This window comes from Symphodus melops, assembly GCF_947650265.1.
Source record: "Symphodus melops genome assembly, chromosome: 7".
In the NCBI taxonomy this organism is placed as follows: domain Eukaryota; kingdom Metazoa; phylum Chordata; class Actinopteri; order Labriformes; family Labridae; genus Symphodus; species Symphodus melops.
Genome location: NC_136697.1, coordinates 16058174 through 16073316, shown reverse-complemented (window position 1 = coordinate 16073316; position 15143 = coordinate 16058174). Strand labels below are relative to the sequence as shown.

Below are 15143 nucleotides of genomic sequence, written 5' to 3'. Positions count from 1 at the left end.
AAAAACTATAAATTGAGAATTCTGCACAAATGTCCTTGACTCTCCTGTGAATATTTGCACATGTTCAGATGTTTGCCCATGTTTGTGTCCTGCCCTAACTTGTACATTACATACACGTTTCTGTTTTATTTGTTGGGGTGGTATGGGGCGAGTTATTATTGACTTTTGTGTGGTGTGGCCTGGTCTCTGCATGTGCATGAATAATCACTCTCTTCCAGGGTCAACTGACTGTCTTTTTTCCCTCCTCCCCCATGTGTCTTGTCATGTCATCGTTCTGTTTCTTTTTTTTTTTCTTTTTTTTTTTTATCACCCCACCTTGTCGCATCCTTGCATCCTCCTTGCTTGCAACAATCTTCCCCTGGACTCCAACTCCCATCATTCCCAGCTCGTTCCCCTTGAAACCTTCCAAGAACAATAAACATAATCTGAGAACCCTCTCTAGGTAAGCATGAACCCATGTGTCTCATTTCTGACAGTTTGGCACACACTTTATCGAGCAATGACTGCTCATAGTCGGGGCTCTTTTAGATACTTGTGACATTTCATTTACTGTAAATCAAATTAGTTTTTTGGGGTTAGTGGGTGATGCATTTTTTTTAACCTTTTACAAACCCTAAATGACTTGAAGAAAAACCTGTCATGACACTTGCTGTTTTTCACTCTGCCTGGGGGTGGGTGGTAAAACAGTGTGGGACTGATGACAGTGTCTATATCTATGATAAGTCAGAGGATCTGTTGAAGCAAGCCCTCTGCAAGAGAACATTATGGAAACAAATCTGCTGACTCATGAAGTTGTCACATTCAAAGCCAATTATTTCTTTCTACAATCTCCATCATTTATCACATGAATGTGTTCATTAAGGACACTGTTAATAGTTGGTGCTGTAACATAAGTGTGACGAAACATGTCAATCAAACAAATGTGGCCACAATCACACACTGCATTTTCTCCATTGTTTGTTTTCCCAAAATTGCTTTTGATTTAGAGAGATTTCAACATTATAAAATGGCTTAATTCCCTTTCCCCATGTTTCTGCCTTTACTTAGGGAGTTCTTGATGTACCTGCAGCGCTACAGGTCATTCTTTGCAGCATTACCAGAGATGCTGTGCGAAGGGGAGAACGTCGTGGATGACTCGACGTGCTGGAGTGGAGATGATGTGGTGGAGAGGTAAGAAGCATTCACATTAAACTTTCAAGGGGTTTCAGACAACCAGAGATGAGATGTTCCTCTGTTATCGATGGACAGTTAAATAGGATAGAAAAGAAAAGGCTTGACATTCTAATAAGATTTTTATTCTGCTGCAGAACACTGCTATAAGAGACGATGTTGGTACGTCCAAATGAAAGAGTTTCATTATCACCTCCTGTGGCTAACCCCGAGCTGACTAATATCAACTAAACTCTGTTCTTTTTTGATGAAGTAAGAGCACTAAACATTGATTAATTTTGGTATTCCACTTGAACTGTGGTGAGTGCAGATTGTTCGTCATGATTAGGCAACATTTTGTATCATGAAAAAATTCTTTGCCATGGCCAATAGTTGCATAAACACACTTTTTGGCAGCAGTGGAGCTTGGAGATGAAAACATAAAATTTCTCAAAATGACGGTAACTGCCTGTCTCCTACCAAATAGGTCATACAGTTCACCTCAGAAAATTAACAGCAACTCCTTGCTTTGAGAAACATGTGTTATGATTCATTTGGATTTCAGGTGAATTAACTAAGCTTTAGTTTATTTGTGTATTTGTGTCGCAGAATGTTTGAGAGTCAGTCAGGCTGGCTGTTGTTAATCAGTGGGGAAATAAGGAAGTCATTAAAACCGTCTCTAGGTTGAGTGAAAGCAGGCAGGACAAATAGTTGCTAAACTCTGTTCTCCTTTATATTTGACTCATCTCATCTGCTTTCTGTGTGTGTGTGTCTCTCTGTTTTTGAGCTCCATTATGTCTAATATTTATGAGTTTTTTAAGTCATGCAGATTTGTAGGTTTAGCCCTGGAATGCCGTAACTTTTACGTTCACCTCTCAGACACTGATGTTATGACTCTTTTGCTCATTTACTTTGTTTGTATTGGTATTATATGATACGTGACAATCAATTCACACAACACGAGACTGACAGGGCCATCACAGTACACATAGTGCTAGACATCATATCACAGTGTAAACATTTAAAGGACGAGTAAAAAAGACTAGATAGATAGATAGATAGATAGATAGATAGATAGATAGATAGATAGATAGATAGATAGATAGATAGATAGATAGATAGATAGATAGATAGATAGATAGATAGATAGATAGATAGATAGATAGATGATACTTTATTGATCCTGAGGGAAATTCAAGGCATCCAGTAGCAGTGGTAGATAGGTTACACATGGGGTGTTAGAGTCTGTGATTTGTTAGAGTCCCAGTACCTCACTTTTTCTTGTTATCTTGGAGGTCCCCTATGTCCAAAATGTTCCATGTTGAAGGAACCAGAGCAAACAACAAGAAAAAAAAAAATGCGATAAAGACATAACATCATCTGACAACATGATTTTTACAATCTTTTTCACCTATCTCTGTAGCATTTCTCAGAGAGAAAGTCTTGTCTATACAGTGATTGTGGGAGATTCCTTATTCAGCCATTTTCTAGTTATTGCTTTTCTTCCACCAGCTAATCGTATTTACAGTAAATATCTGATGTGCTTTTTCAGCCCAGCTGGCACATTTCCCAAACATAAAACACTGAAGGTAAAATCAAGCTCTGTCGAGATAATTGTTCATATTATTCATGTCATTACATCCACCCAGTATGAAGTAATATTAGGGCACTCCCAATAAGTTAGGATATTACTGTTTGCTGCTTGTTTGTGTGTTTGGTTGTGTGCTTTTGTCTGCATGAGAAGAATCGAGAATACAGATCATTGAATCAATGTGGGTCTGTAACTAATTCCCCCTGCTGGATCTGTTTCTCAAATGCTCTCACAACTCAGTCCTCAATTATGACAAGGTTGTGCTCTCAGTCTTCTGCGGTGGCCCTAAACTGGCTACCATTACCATGGCAACCTCAGCTCTTGGCACTGCCAATGTTGGCCTTGACAGAGGAAAACAGCAGTCTAGGGATGCCATTTCCCCGTCATCCAACCCAAGTGCTTGTCAAAGTCTTTGGCTCATGTTCATGTTGTCAGATTAAGTCATACATTATGCTTCAAGTGAGTACATGGGAAGACATTACACATGTGAACAGATGCCTCTTGGTCTGAAAAGACCTTCTTTTACTGCCCTCAGGAGTTGACTAATGTGTTTTCTCTGAGATTTTTCATGAATCAAAGAGTTTGTAGTTTGCTTATAAACATGTAGCTTTCAAATCACTTCATTCGCTCAGTTGAGGTTTCCCTTTTCTCTTATTTTTGTCTTCTGTTCTTCTCATTTCCTCATCGATATGTCATTGCCCAGTCCTTTCATACCCTTCCCAACTACTGAGGATCTGCCAGTCTCTGAGACATATTGAGCAGACCACCCATTCATCAGGGCTTGGGGCAGCATGACAGCACACAAAGTACAGTAGAGAGCCAATATGTGCATGCTAGAGGCATGCTCTGGAGCATCTAAGCCAGTACACATGGTGGGGCAACCATTTAGGACCAAAACATTTGTAATATTATTTAATAGGGCACTGTTTAATTTTTTTTTAGCAAAAGTGCTAATAGATTGTAACAGTGTGTATCCTCTCATGTGTGACTTGGAGTCAAATTTTCTTGGCGGAATAAGAAAGTAGCATGCCACTTACACATTTGGCTCCACTCCAACCTATTTCCCTATATCTGACTCTGCTGTCATGTACTGTATCAGAGAGAGAGAGAGAGAGAGAGAGAGAGAGAGGGGGACAAAGAGTTTTAGGACAGGGCATGAACAGGGTTGGCGATTTGGTGCCGTTATGCCCCCTGAGCCTCTCCGTGCCCCTGATGAGAGAAGCATGATGGAGTGATGTGGGGGAGGGAGGGAGGGAGGGAGGGCCTTGGCAGCATAAAGACCCATTGTGGAGTCAGTGGGGCACAGCCCTGCCGTGGGGACCCCCAAAGCCTGGAGGGGAAACAAAGACCTTCCTATGAGGCTGCATGGGAAAGACTTGGACATCACTGCCACTACTACTGCCACTGCCCACACCATGCCTGGGAAAGTCACATGAAAAAAAGCCACTAGGATGCGAGAAGTGATAGTCAGAGATGAGAAGATACGTGACGAGGAAAAAGGTGGTGTCAAAAATGGCATGGGTGAAGATGGATTTGATGTCTCACTGTCCGACTTCCTGTGTAGTTGGTACACAATGCCACAGAGGGCTGGGTGGGTTTTGCCCACACACAGGAAGACACATAAACAACACACTCACACGTCAATCTACACAGCATCCATATGCTATTCAACAGCTGGAGGGCTTATCCATTCAGACACAATCATAGTGTTCTCTGGCAAGGGGACACATCCACATGTGAGAACACATGTACACACAAACACACACACACATACACGCACACACAAACACACACACACACACACAGTTGTATGTTGTAGTACTTCAAAGCACATCAAAGGCATTTGCGGTTTCAATTCCCTCCCTTTCTTTATTCAGCATCTGATGACAGAAGAGCAAGCAAGGGGCAGGCAGTTGTGCTTTTCAACTAAAAGTGTGTGTTGGCATGTGTTAAAATATATCTGAACATTTTAAGGACTCACGTGTGTGAATACTTGGCACCTTATCTTTTTCGACCTCATTCTTTATTTGGGCTATAGCCACTATTTATCTATCTCAATTTTCTTATCACAATCTAATTTATCGCCATCTGTCTTCACCGTGATAATGAGACAATCTGTGCTGCTTCTTGCTTTTTTTTTTCGAGAAACCTTTGCACACACATGGTTACAGAAAATGTATGGAGAAATGCTGTAGGCTATAACCACTGTTATGGCATCACAAGGACTTGACTGAAAACACATGAGGAGGTAACCTCAACGGACGTTTCATTAGACAATTACCTCTTATTACAATTTTTCCCAGACTTCACACAGTATTTATTTATATGGGTGGGGAACATGTTTGATATATGTTGACATTATCATCTAATGTCAGAGCTTAGTAGGAGCAACTAAGCGGATTTAAAAAAGAGAATGCTGATGCTGCAGTGATTGGTCCCTGAGTGGTTCGGTAAGAGAAGGGGTAACGTTAGGGTAAAGCAAGACTGAACACTGCAGGCTAGTTGTGGTAGCAGCAAGTCAAACGTATTACATCGTCACAGGTGGCAAATGAAAGCCAGGTGGAGCGGAGGCCACCGTTTCAACAAGTATACACCTGAAGTATGCAACCTGAAAAGGGTTAAAAAAAAAACAGCATGTTAATGAATCACAGTCAAGAGCTGTTGTGTTTTTGATAGACATTAAAACAAAAGTGCAGTGTGTATCTTTTGTAAATGATATTATTTTCATTTGAGATGCTTCTATGATCTGCTTTACCAAATAAAATTGTATGGCAAATTCATTTGCTTATGTTTATCAGTGTGCTCTGTCCCTATTTTGAAGAAATATACTTGTGGTCCCACTCACAAGTGGCTGGCAGACTTGCAGCTTGCGGTTGTTGTAGCCTAAGACTTCCTGGACCAAATGATGAACTACAGATAGCAGAATTCACTCTGCATTCTCAGCTCATGTCATCACAGCAGGACTTAAAAGAAACAGGACAGAAAAAAAAGGTTGCCTGTTTGAAGTACTTCTACAGTGCATGTGTTAAAAGATAGTCTGAACTTCATGAGCTTCTTCTGACATACGAACCCTTAAGAATTTGACATGAGTGGGTGTTTGTGTGTCGTGCATGTGCGTACGTCTGTTGACGTTTTTCAGTAAGAAGAGAGAAGTAATATTTCATCATTTTAACTTTTGGGATGTTTCCAAACTTTTGGATTAGTTCAGGCATGACGAACCAGAGACAATACAGCAGTGTGAGTGCTTCTAAATGCCTTGCATTTTTATAAGGTTATGACAATCCGTTTGTTTATCATTTTGACATCTGGAATCTATTCTGCTATTGCAGGGAGAGGATAAAAGAGAGAGAGAGAGAGAGAGAGAGAGAGAGAGAGAGAGAGAGAGCTGCACAGGGCAAAGCGTTCACCTCTCTAACTCGTTTTCACTTCCCATCCTTCTCCGTGATCAATTGAAATATAAAGAGTCAGACAATTCTCAGCTTTGAGCGTGTATTGTTTATTTATGTGGGAAGCTTCAGGTGAAATAAGTTGAATGCATGGAAAGTTGGAATGCATGCTGTAATAACCATTGTTAGGGCATTTCAAACTTTATATCCTGTCTTTCTCTCTCTCTCTCTCTCTCTCTCTCTCTCTCTCTCTCTCTCTCTCTCTCTCTCTCTTACACCTTCGCCTCTGCCATTCGTGTTTGGCGTCAGTGACCAACCTCTCCGGCCTTCCTTTTGGCCCTCTCTCAATTACTGCTTCTATTCCTTCTTAGCGCAGATTCAGTGGCCCTTCCCTTTCCCATAACCCTGGTCTGCTGCCTGGGACCTCAGAATGACCCCCCCCCCCCCCCTACATTACTGCATTGCTTAGACTCTCTCATTGGGCCTGCATCTTTGTGTGTGGTGTGTGTGCACGTGAGAGAAAGAGAAAAACAACAGTGATCAGGTTCCAGTAACTGAGAGTTATTTATTCTCTCTGCAGTGGACTGTGTGAGTTTGGAGTTGTGGTGTTTCTCAATCTGTAGCTGTGAAAAAGAAAATTAAAAAAAAAGGTGGAAATTGTGTTCAAATTCGATTTGTGTTGATGCTGTGTAACCAAATGGGACTTGTATGCCTCACCGAACAATTATTTACCAATTTTGGACTTAATACTCCTCTGGGTGAAAAGTGTTTATGTGTGTTGGTCTCCTCAAGTTGAGGTTTGTTGGACTGCGTTTTTCTTATTACGTGTTTGCGAAATTACTCTCCAACTCTTGTCAGACTCGCTGTCATCACTTTTATAGAAGGCACAGAGTTTTACAGCCCATCCTGCTGTTGTGTGTCCAACCAGTGGAGTGGCTAATATAATTAAAATGCCACAATAGACTGGCATGTTTTACTGGAGTCGGTCCTAGTGGGCGAGGTACATGCAGCGTGTACCCACTGACCTTTTTGCTTGCCCATTGGCAAGGCATCAAACTCATAGCAGGAGAGGAGGATGAGAAGTGGAGGGGATAGATGGGCTTCATAGGGGGAAAAGGAAGTGTGGGTGAGAAAACAATGGATAGAAGAAGACGTCAGCGGATGAATGATGAGGGGAGAAAAAAAAGAGGGATGTAGGTCAGTCGCAGCAGGAAGCCGTGGCTTTCGGAGAGCCCTCCGTTTTTGTGGCTTAATTGCCTCTATGAGCCTGTTTGAAGTGCGCACTGCTAGCATGTCTGGGTGCCAGCCAGTGGCGCTCTGTGTAGGGGTTTGTGATCTGCGGGGTTGTGTCCGCCTCTTGAGCATCGTTCCCATTATGACACACGTTGTGACGTAGTAAGGTAGTTGACAAAGAACAAAACCCTGAAAGCGGGTCCTCCCTGATGTAAGCTCTCTGATGATTATATGCAACTGTAAATGCAACACGACATCGCCCAAAATACTATGCGTAAAGCAAAACAGTCAATGATGAGTCTTCGAGGATGATCCCTGCATTTAGGAGGCAATTTTGTCTTGTGTCATAAAATTGCTCTTGGAATACACCACAGCTATGTAATGGGACGCTCGCTGTTCTCCGCACTCCCTCGTTGATGCATAGCGCGGTGTTGCAATGTTAGAGCTTTGACTCTGTAACAATCCTTCTTCTGAGGGACTTTTTGAGGAATATTCAGTTCAATTTTCTTAAAGCATAACGTACAAAATCAAAGTCTACAATGTATAATATTATTGGTGGCCCCAAGCTGAAACCGTTAATGTGCCAGAGTCACACATTTGCTACTTCTTTTACTTCTTTGAGTGCAATCAAAACAAAGGAAAATCAAACTAGATATCTTGTAATTGAGTCCACGGTGTGAGAAAAGCTTCATTTCTTTGACTCATATGATATGAGTAACACACACTTACTGACTCGCTTGGTGTGGTGTGCACTTTCACACTCTTCAAAGGCAGAGAAAATCCACTCTCAAACCTCTGCTTTGATCCAAACACGCAGCTCAAACTGTAGCAGTGCCAGTGCAGGATTATGGCCTTACAGACCATCACACTATTTCTGTGTGCCTGAGACAGACTGCTCACTCTATACACACATCAACACTCACACAGCATGATAACCCCTGACTGACAGAGCTGAACCTCTCTCTATGTCGTGACTATTTTTGGGGGCCGTAACTCTTTTTTTCCTGGGGGAAACTGCCGAGTTAACAAATGTCACTTAGTGCTTGATGAGGTCTATGGTTTTTTTATTTTATTTTTTTTTTCTGAATTTGAGCTGGGTTTCGTGTGATGTAATATATACCTGTTGGTCTGAATTTGGGGCCCAAAGTGAGCATTGGCAAGACTCCCTGTGGAGTTTTAGTGTGAATGCATTTTAGAGTTTAAGCTTTCAGTGTGTGGTATTTACCATCAGAGTGAGATTCTGAACATGAAGTCTGGTAGGAGTCCAATTGCAAGTTCAAGTTTAAGTCCAAGTTGTTGTCTAATGGATAAGTATGTGAGTTTAAAATTAAGATGAATGACAGGCATGGGAGGAGAGAGGGGAAACCAACGTTATACAAACAACAAAAGTACAGTACACTACTGTGCGGGGTGTTGTGTGCGTGTGTGCCTATAATCTGTGCTCAGTATGTGTATGTGGTAACCTGAAACCACAAGGAAAACGTTCCTAGAATTCCGGGTGGGTTTGGTGTCGTGGCTCGCTCACTGAAGCCCCCTGAGTTGTGCTGGGAATGTGGCCTCTGCACGGAAGAGATACAGAATGAAGGGAAAATCCCCCCCCCCCCAACACACACACACACACCTACACACACACACACACACACACACACACACACACACACAAATTCACACTACCTTTGATACATCCTAATACAGTTCACTCTGATGCCAAAGACAGAGGTCCGTCTCATCTAAACTGGTTATGCATTTAAAACAACAATAGGAGTGCAAGACAAACAATAATTAAGTCCAATTCAAGACGCAGAGATAATCCTGAAGCTTTAATCCTACATACTCTGCCTTTTGCACAATTTTGCATTTAAAGTTATTATCTGATCTTATCTCATCTATCTGATTATCTTATCTTATCTAGTAAGTTATTATCTTATCTCATCTATCTGATTATCTACTATCTATCTTTTATACAGATTTGTTTTTTCATGGCTTGCAGGGTCAGTCGTAATGTGACAGAGTAATGACGCACAGAAGGACCAAAAATGAACTTGCCTGGTTTGATTCCTTGCAGATGAGAATCAACTAATGAAATAAAGAGGAAACACAAATAACATAGCTCTAAGAGTTGTTGCACATGGTCAAAATTGCGATCGGATAGTTGCAGGTTTGACAGGTAAAGGGGACATATGCTAGACATTTACACTATAGGTATGAACCAGAAAATAGATATTAAACACTGAAGTTAAGGACTGGAACTGGATTCAACTTTCTATAGATAAACATCAATATATTTTAACTTCAAATTATCAACAACCATCTCTAATAGACATTTAGAAAAGATGCCAGAATCACAAAAGCACTGACACTTTTCTAAAAATGTCAAACTGGGACTAGTTTGTATAAATAGAATAATACACTCAATGACTCTGCACCCTTTTTGTTCAGCAACTGTTCAAGCCTCTTGATGGCAAACCTGGATGTGTCAGATACAGCAAACTGACTTAGGCTATGTGTCCAGTTTCCAAGTTACCTTGTGTGGAAGTGTGAGCAGGGTATGCCGATATTCTATTTGCATACAGTAAATAGGCTGTGATATTGTGTGGGCATGTGGCCTTCACAGCAGCAGAGAGTCTGAACTCTGACCTCCTCACTCAACACTATCACAAGCCTCTGCACTCTCTCTCTCTCTCTCTCTCTGTCTCTCTCTCTCTCTCTTTCTCTCTGGGTAATGTCTGGGTATGGATGCCTCTGTGTGTTTGTGAGTCAATTGTCCTGAATGTTTTAGTTTTTACTCTGCTGTGTAAATACAGAAATGTGCAGATTGGACGTACCACTTATTCTTTCTGTGTTTAAATTTAACCATTCTACCATCGCTAAACCAAAAAGGGCATCGAGATTTGTTGTAATTAAATAGAATTTTGGCGATGTTCAGTATATTTATTGTACTCCATAATGAACCCCTTGAGTATTTTTTAATGTTATACTCAAGCTGTCAACCTTAAGAACTGGATCACGCCATCCTAGCCCAGATCAGACAGACAGACAGACAAGCAAACAGGTGGTCGTACCACACCAGAGGATCATGGTTCGCTCCACGCGTCTGGGCTCTGGGGCATAGTTTACTCTCCTGGCTCTGCCCCTGCCTGCCCTTGTCTGCCTTCCACACATCAACTGGCCCTCAACCTCCCCCAAGACCTCTAACCCCAGTCATCTATGCCCTCCTCGGCATGTGGGTGTGTGGCTGGATATTTTTTCTGTCTTTCTTTCTGTCTTTCTTTCTTTCTTTCTTTCTTTCTTTCTTTCTTTCTTTCTTTCTTTCTTTCTTTCTTTCTTTCTTTCTTTCTTTCTTTCTTTCTTTCTTTCTTTCTGCTGTAATATTCACCTCCCCCTCCATTTAATGTTGATACACTGTTGCTTTCTGTTGTGCCATTTCTCAACTTCGAAAATGTGTGCAGTCTCTATCCTCTCCCCTCTGTCACTTTGTCTTACATTTATCCTTTATTAGATTGTCCTAAATGCACTCTCACAATATTCCTGAAATCACTCAGGTTTCGGATTAAATAGATTTGTGCTGCCCCCTAATGGCACAATCCATGCCATTGAGCTGAGTTCAATTTCCTCATGTTAGTATTAGGTGTTGAAATGATCATCTTTTATGAGTGCAACATGGGCGCATGAATTGAAAACATTGATTAATTAGTGCTATCTTTATAAATGGTTCATATGTCACATGATTTTGTCTTCTGAATCCTTGCTTAGAAAAAAAAGGAATTGCGCAAGGCGCACATGTGTTGTTCTTGTGTCTGCAATCGAATTGAGCTGCATAGTCTCTTTTTTTCCCCAGAAGTCTGTGTAGTCTTTTGACTTAGCCTACTTTTCGGCTGCTGGTACATGGGAGCAGGAGACTCTGAGAGGTGGGGAACAGTTACACCCAATAACAGACACAGTTGGGACATGGGAATGTCCTCAAAGCAAACCATGGGCCAATTATTGTTGTAATATATGAGTCGGCCATCAGAGACTATTAAAGCTTTATAAAAACGGTCCATATTGGATGTTTCTAGCACTAGACACAAACAAGTGGAAGCTCACCATTATGTAATTTGTTAATGTGTCATAGAAGAAAGTAGTCACAGTGATTTATTGCTGTGGGGAGAGGGAGTGTAGGCAGCAGCTGTCTTCATTTCCTGTCATTACTCTGAAAAAGGATATTACAATTTGTTGTTAATCTAATAGCTTTAAAAAACCTGCAGAGTCATAATACAGCCACAGTATGTACACTATTTCTTCAGTGCAGCTTTTGACAGTTTTAGACTTGTCTGTGCATCCTATGCTGAGATTAGTTTGCAACATTTTCACTAAGTGGGTGTGCTGTTGAGACTATCAGGGAGGCTTAGTGATCATACCTTTATCACATGGACAATTCTGAAAACAGGCTTAAATGAGCTAAAGGCATATAAACCTCAAGGCAAAGACAACTTAAAACTCATTCTGAAAATGTAAGCTGTCATTGGTCTTGGACAGATTTCAGTACACGATACTGGCCACAGGAGTGCAGTGTGGGAGCATGTTTTGCTCATCTGTTAAACCAGCAACAAAGTCTGAAGGCAATGTCCTTGAACCACATTGCTTGGTAGGGAAATTACAGTAAGTTCTATTTTGTATTATCTCTTCATGAGAAAAAACAATCTTATGTTGTGTTGGAGGCATATATAAGTACAGTGAGTGAATGTTGGATACCCTCATAAGGAGAGTTGGAGAGTATTATACAGTTTGCTGCAACTTTGCTTTGATTTGCTAATGTAAGGATTTGCTTACATAGCCGGAGGGACGAGAAGGAGCAAGAAAGAATCTTTATGTGTCTTGGCATGTATGTGTGTGTGTGTGTGTGTGTGTGTGTGTGTGTGTGTGTGTGTGTTAAAGTCATAGAGAGAGCAGGAGAGCGTCTGAAGATGAAAGCAGAAGCACGGGCGGTTTGTTGGCAAGAGTGAGTCACTTAATTCAGCTCCTTTCAGCTGCTGTGATTGTTAGATAAATCGATAACTGTTCATTAGCCTGGTGTAGCATTGAAATGAATCATGCTCGCATGTGTGTAGGCTTATAATGGGCTTATGATGAGCCAAACTTGATATTGTAGACATCCTGTAGCTCGGGGACAGAAATAGGAATGGACTGTTGGAATGGCCCTAATGATTAGTATCAACGCCTCCTGGGTACAAGATAATCACAGTATGTGATTATCTGTAAGTGTATGCGCATGCAAAGTGAATAGCTGTGTCATAGATCATTCTACCGTTTCTGTAAACATTTCTCCCTGTAAACTTGCAGCTATTCCTCCTGCTGTGCCCATATCTCTGTAGACTACTTGTTGATGAGGCCTTCGACAGTGCTTGTTTACTTCCAAAAATCTTCTCGATAAAAACATTTGCCATCAGCAGCTGTTTTCTTAAATTTAATATTAATTTGGCACTGAGCACTGAAAAGCCCAATTCTGAGGAGACTTATAGCCCCTGTTAGCATTTTGGCCACATCTCCACAAACCCATTGTCTACTAGCTCAGAAGGGAACAGGGTCAGCTTTCATCTCCATCCACCCAAAAATCTGATAAGACCGGGCAGTCAACAGCCACCACGCCACCATGCTGATTACACAAACAAACCAAGAGACAAGCAAACAATCAGAGAGGCTGTTTTGGTTCACCACATGGAGCTCTGCTCACTGGGGCAAGAGAGAGAAGCATGCACAACACAAATGGAAGTAAATCTGAAACTTCAAGTGTAAGAAATGAGATTCCCCTCAGGACTTCACACTCTTTGCACTTATGGGCAAAATTAAAACAGGAAGGAGGATGAATATTGATTGGATAGTAGACCCGACCAATCACAAGCACATTTAATTGATAGAATTAAAATGTATCTAGAAAACAAACATACCGTATAAAGGGAGCCATTCATAACTGGGCAACTCCTTTTATTGCACTGTAGAGGACATGCTTTCAGTGCTTAATAGCCATGAGTAATTTCAGCCATTGGACCTTCAACTATATAGCTGCAACACTGCTACCACTCAATAAGCCAGCCTAGTCCTGGTAAAATCACCTGGGGACCTCTTAAGAAGTGGCAAAGCAGTTAAGGCCAACATAGTGGTGTGTAATTCCAACCCAACCACACCATCATAAACAGCCATATTTCACCCGTCCACAGCGCCATGAGGACAGATATATAGCCAGCCCCGCACAGGTGCGTGCCTCAGGTGATGTCAAATACAATGAGCGTAAAGATGCGTTCAGGTTAACGTCCTGGGTAAAAAATGTTTCATCTTGGCTGACATGACATAACCCTGCAGTCAGTGTAACTCGAGGTAGAAACAGACCCCATTAATAAAGGACATGCCTCTTCTTAGGCCAGTGAGGGTCCTGCATCCAAAAACAATTCCCAAGAGGATTAGCATGACACTGTAGAAGAGGGGATAAAAACAAATGCACTAGTAAATGATGTACAACATGTGACAGAGTTTTGCAAGGAAACATTCCTTTGCTGTTTAGGAGTCACAGGTCAAAAGAGCCAAGAACCAGTGCTTTAGGTAAAATTTGTAAGTTCAAGGCAATATTTGACATCAGCATTCCTATCTGAAGGACAACAGTTTGTATTTGAATTTAATGTGAAGGATTATAAAAGCACCACTTTAAACAGATTAACATCGTCCTGTGATTCCTTATGCAGACACTTCCCAAGCACAAGGAACAGCTAGTCAGCGTGAAATCATCAAAAGCTTTCTCAACAGACAAACAAGAGCGATTAGATTGCTGGCTTCATTAGTTGACTGTTTCTGAGCTTGTTTGGAGATGCCAACATGACTGCTGTGCCGGTTTTGCTCTTTACATTCCTGATCCTCCCTGACCCTGCCGACATGTCTGACTCATCATTTAATACAGAAGCCTGCCAGGCTGCCAAGAGGCATGACAGTGGGCCCAGTGGGCTACCAGCCAGGTCTACAAAATCACAAGGCAAACTTGACTCAGCTCTTAAAGAGATTAACTGGACTCTCAGAAAGTTTAGACAGATGATTTGAAGACTCTTTGCAAACAAACACAGTCAAAAGTTTAACTTTAAGCAGCAAAAACAGAAGTACAATCCTTTGTTACGGAAAAATACATAAAATCAACATTTTGTTCTAGTCTAGTTTTTTTGATAACTTTTCTGAAAGTCAGCCTCATTATCCAAAGTGTGGAAGTCTTTCAGAATACCCATTAGCTCAGTGTCTAAATGAAACAAGACTTGCCATAGAACTGTTTCTTTTCCAAAAACTCCAAGCTGCCAGCTGGAACAAGGAAGAGGTGAAGTCAAAAGATAACACGAGACACATAAAGAGGGGAAACATAGTGTTAGGATAGAGAGAGACAGAGAGAGAGAGAGAGAGAGAGAGAGAGAGAGAGAGAAAGTGAGTAAAAAAAAGCCTTCATGCCCCAGGTACTGCAGAGACTTCCAAGTAACTGCAGCTACTAGTAGCATCCAGCATGTTCATGTTGGCTATACCAGCTGGGTGACAGACAACAGCAATGAGAACAAAGACAGGGAAATCAGAGTTTAATGGAGTTTGTGGTCGCAGGCAGAGATGTCAAGAGAAAGAACAAAAGGTCTTGATCTGCAGACATGAGCATGGAAAGAAAAGCCCCGTTTGAGCTTGCCTGTCCTCCAGGTGACCTCTGCTGATATATGCTTGCGGTTTCTCCATTTACATTTAATCATCTCAGTATTACTTTGTATTAAAGTGGTAAAGAGGAAGCAACT

The 15143-nt window shown here is 41.4% G+C and overlaps 1 protein-coding gene across 2 annotated transcripts in view; it reads left to right on the top strand.

Moving 5' to 3' along the window:
• gpc5c (glypican 5c) overlaps window positions 1–15143 on the top strand; it is a 92768-nt gene that overhangs the window by 38684 nt on the left and 38941 nt on the right. Inside the window, exons 5-6 of one of the 2 annotated variants that reach the window (XM_079348095.1) lie at window positions 386–442; window positions 1048–1170. In XM_079348095.1, coding sequence (XP_079204221.1) covers window positions 386–442; window positions 1048–1170 — 180 coding nt within the window. The remainder of the gene's footprint in view (window positions 1–385; window positions 443–1047; window positions 1171–15143) is intronic. The other variant, XM_079348096.1, reaches the window with a different exon arrangement.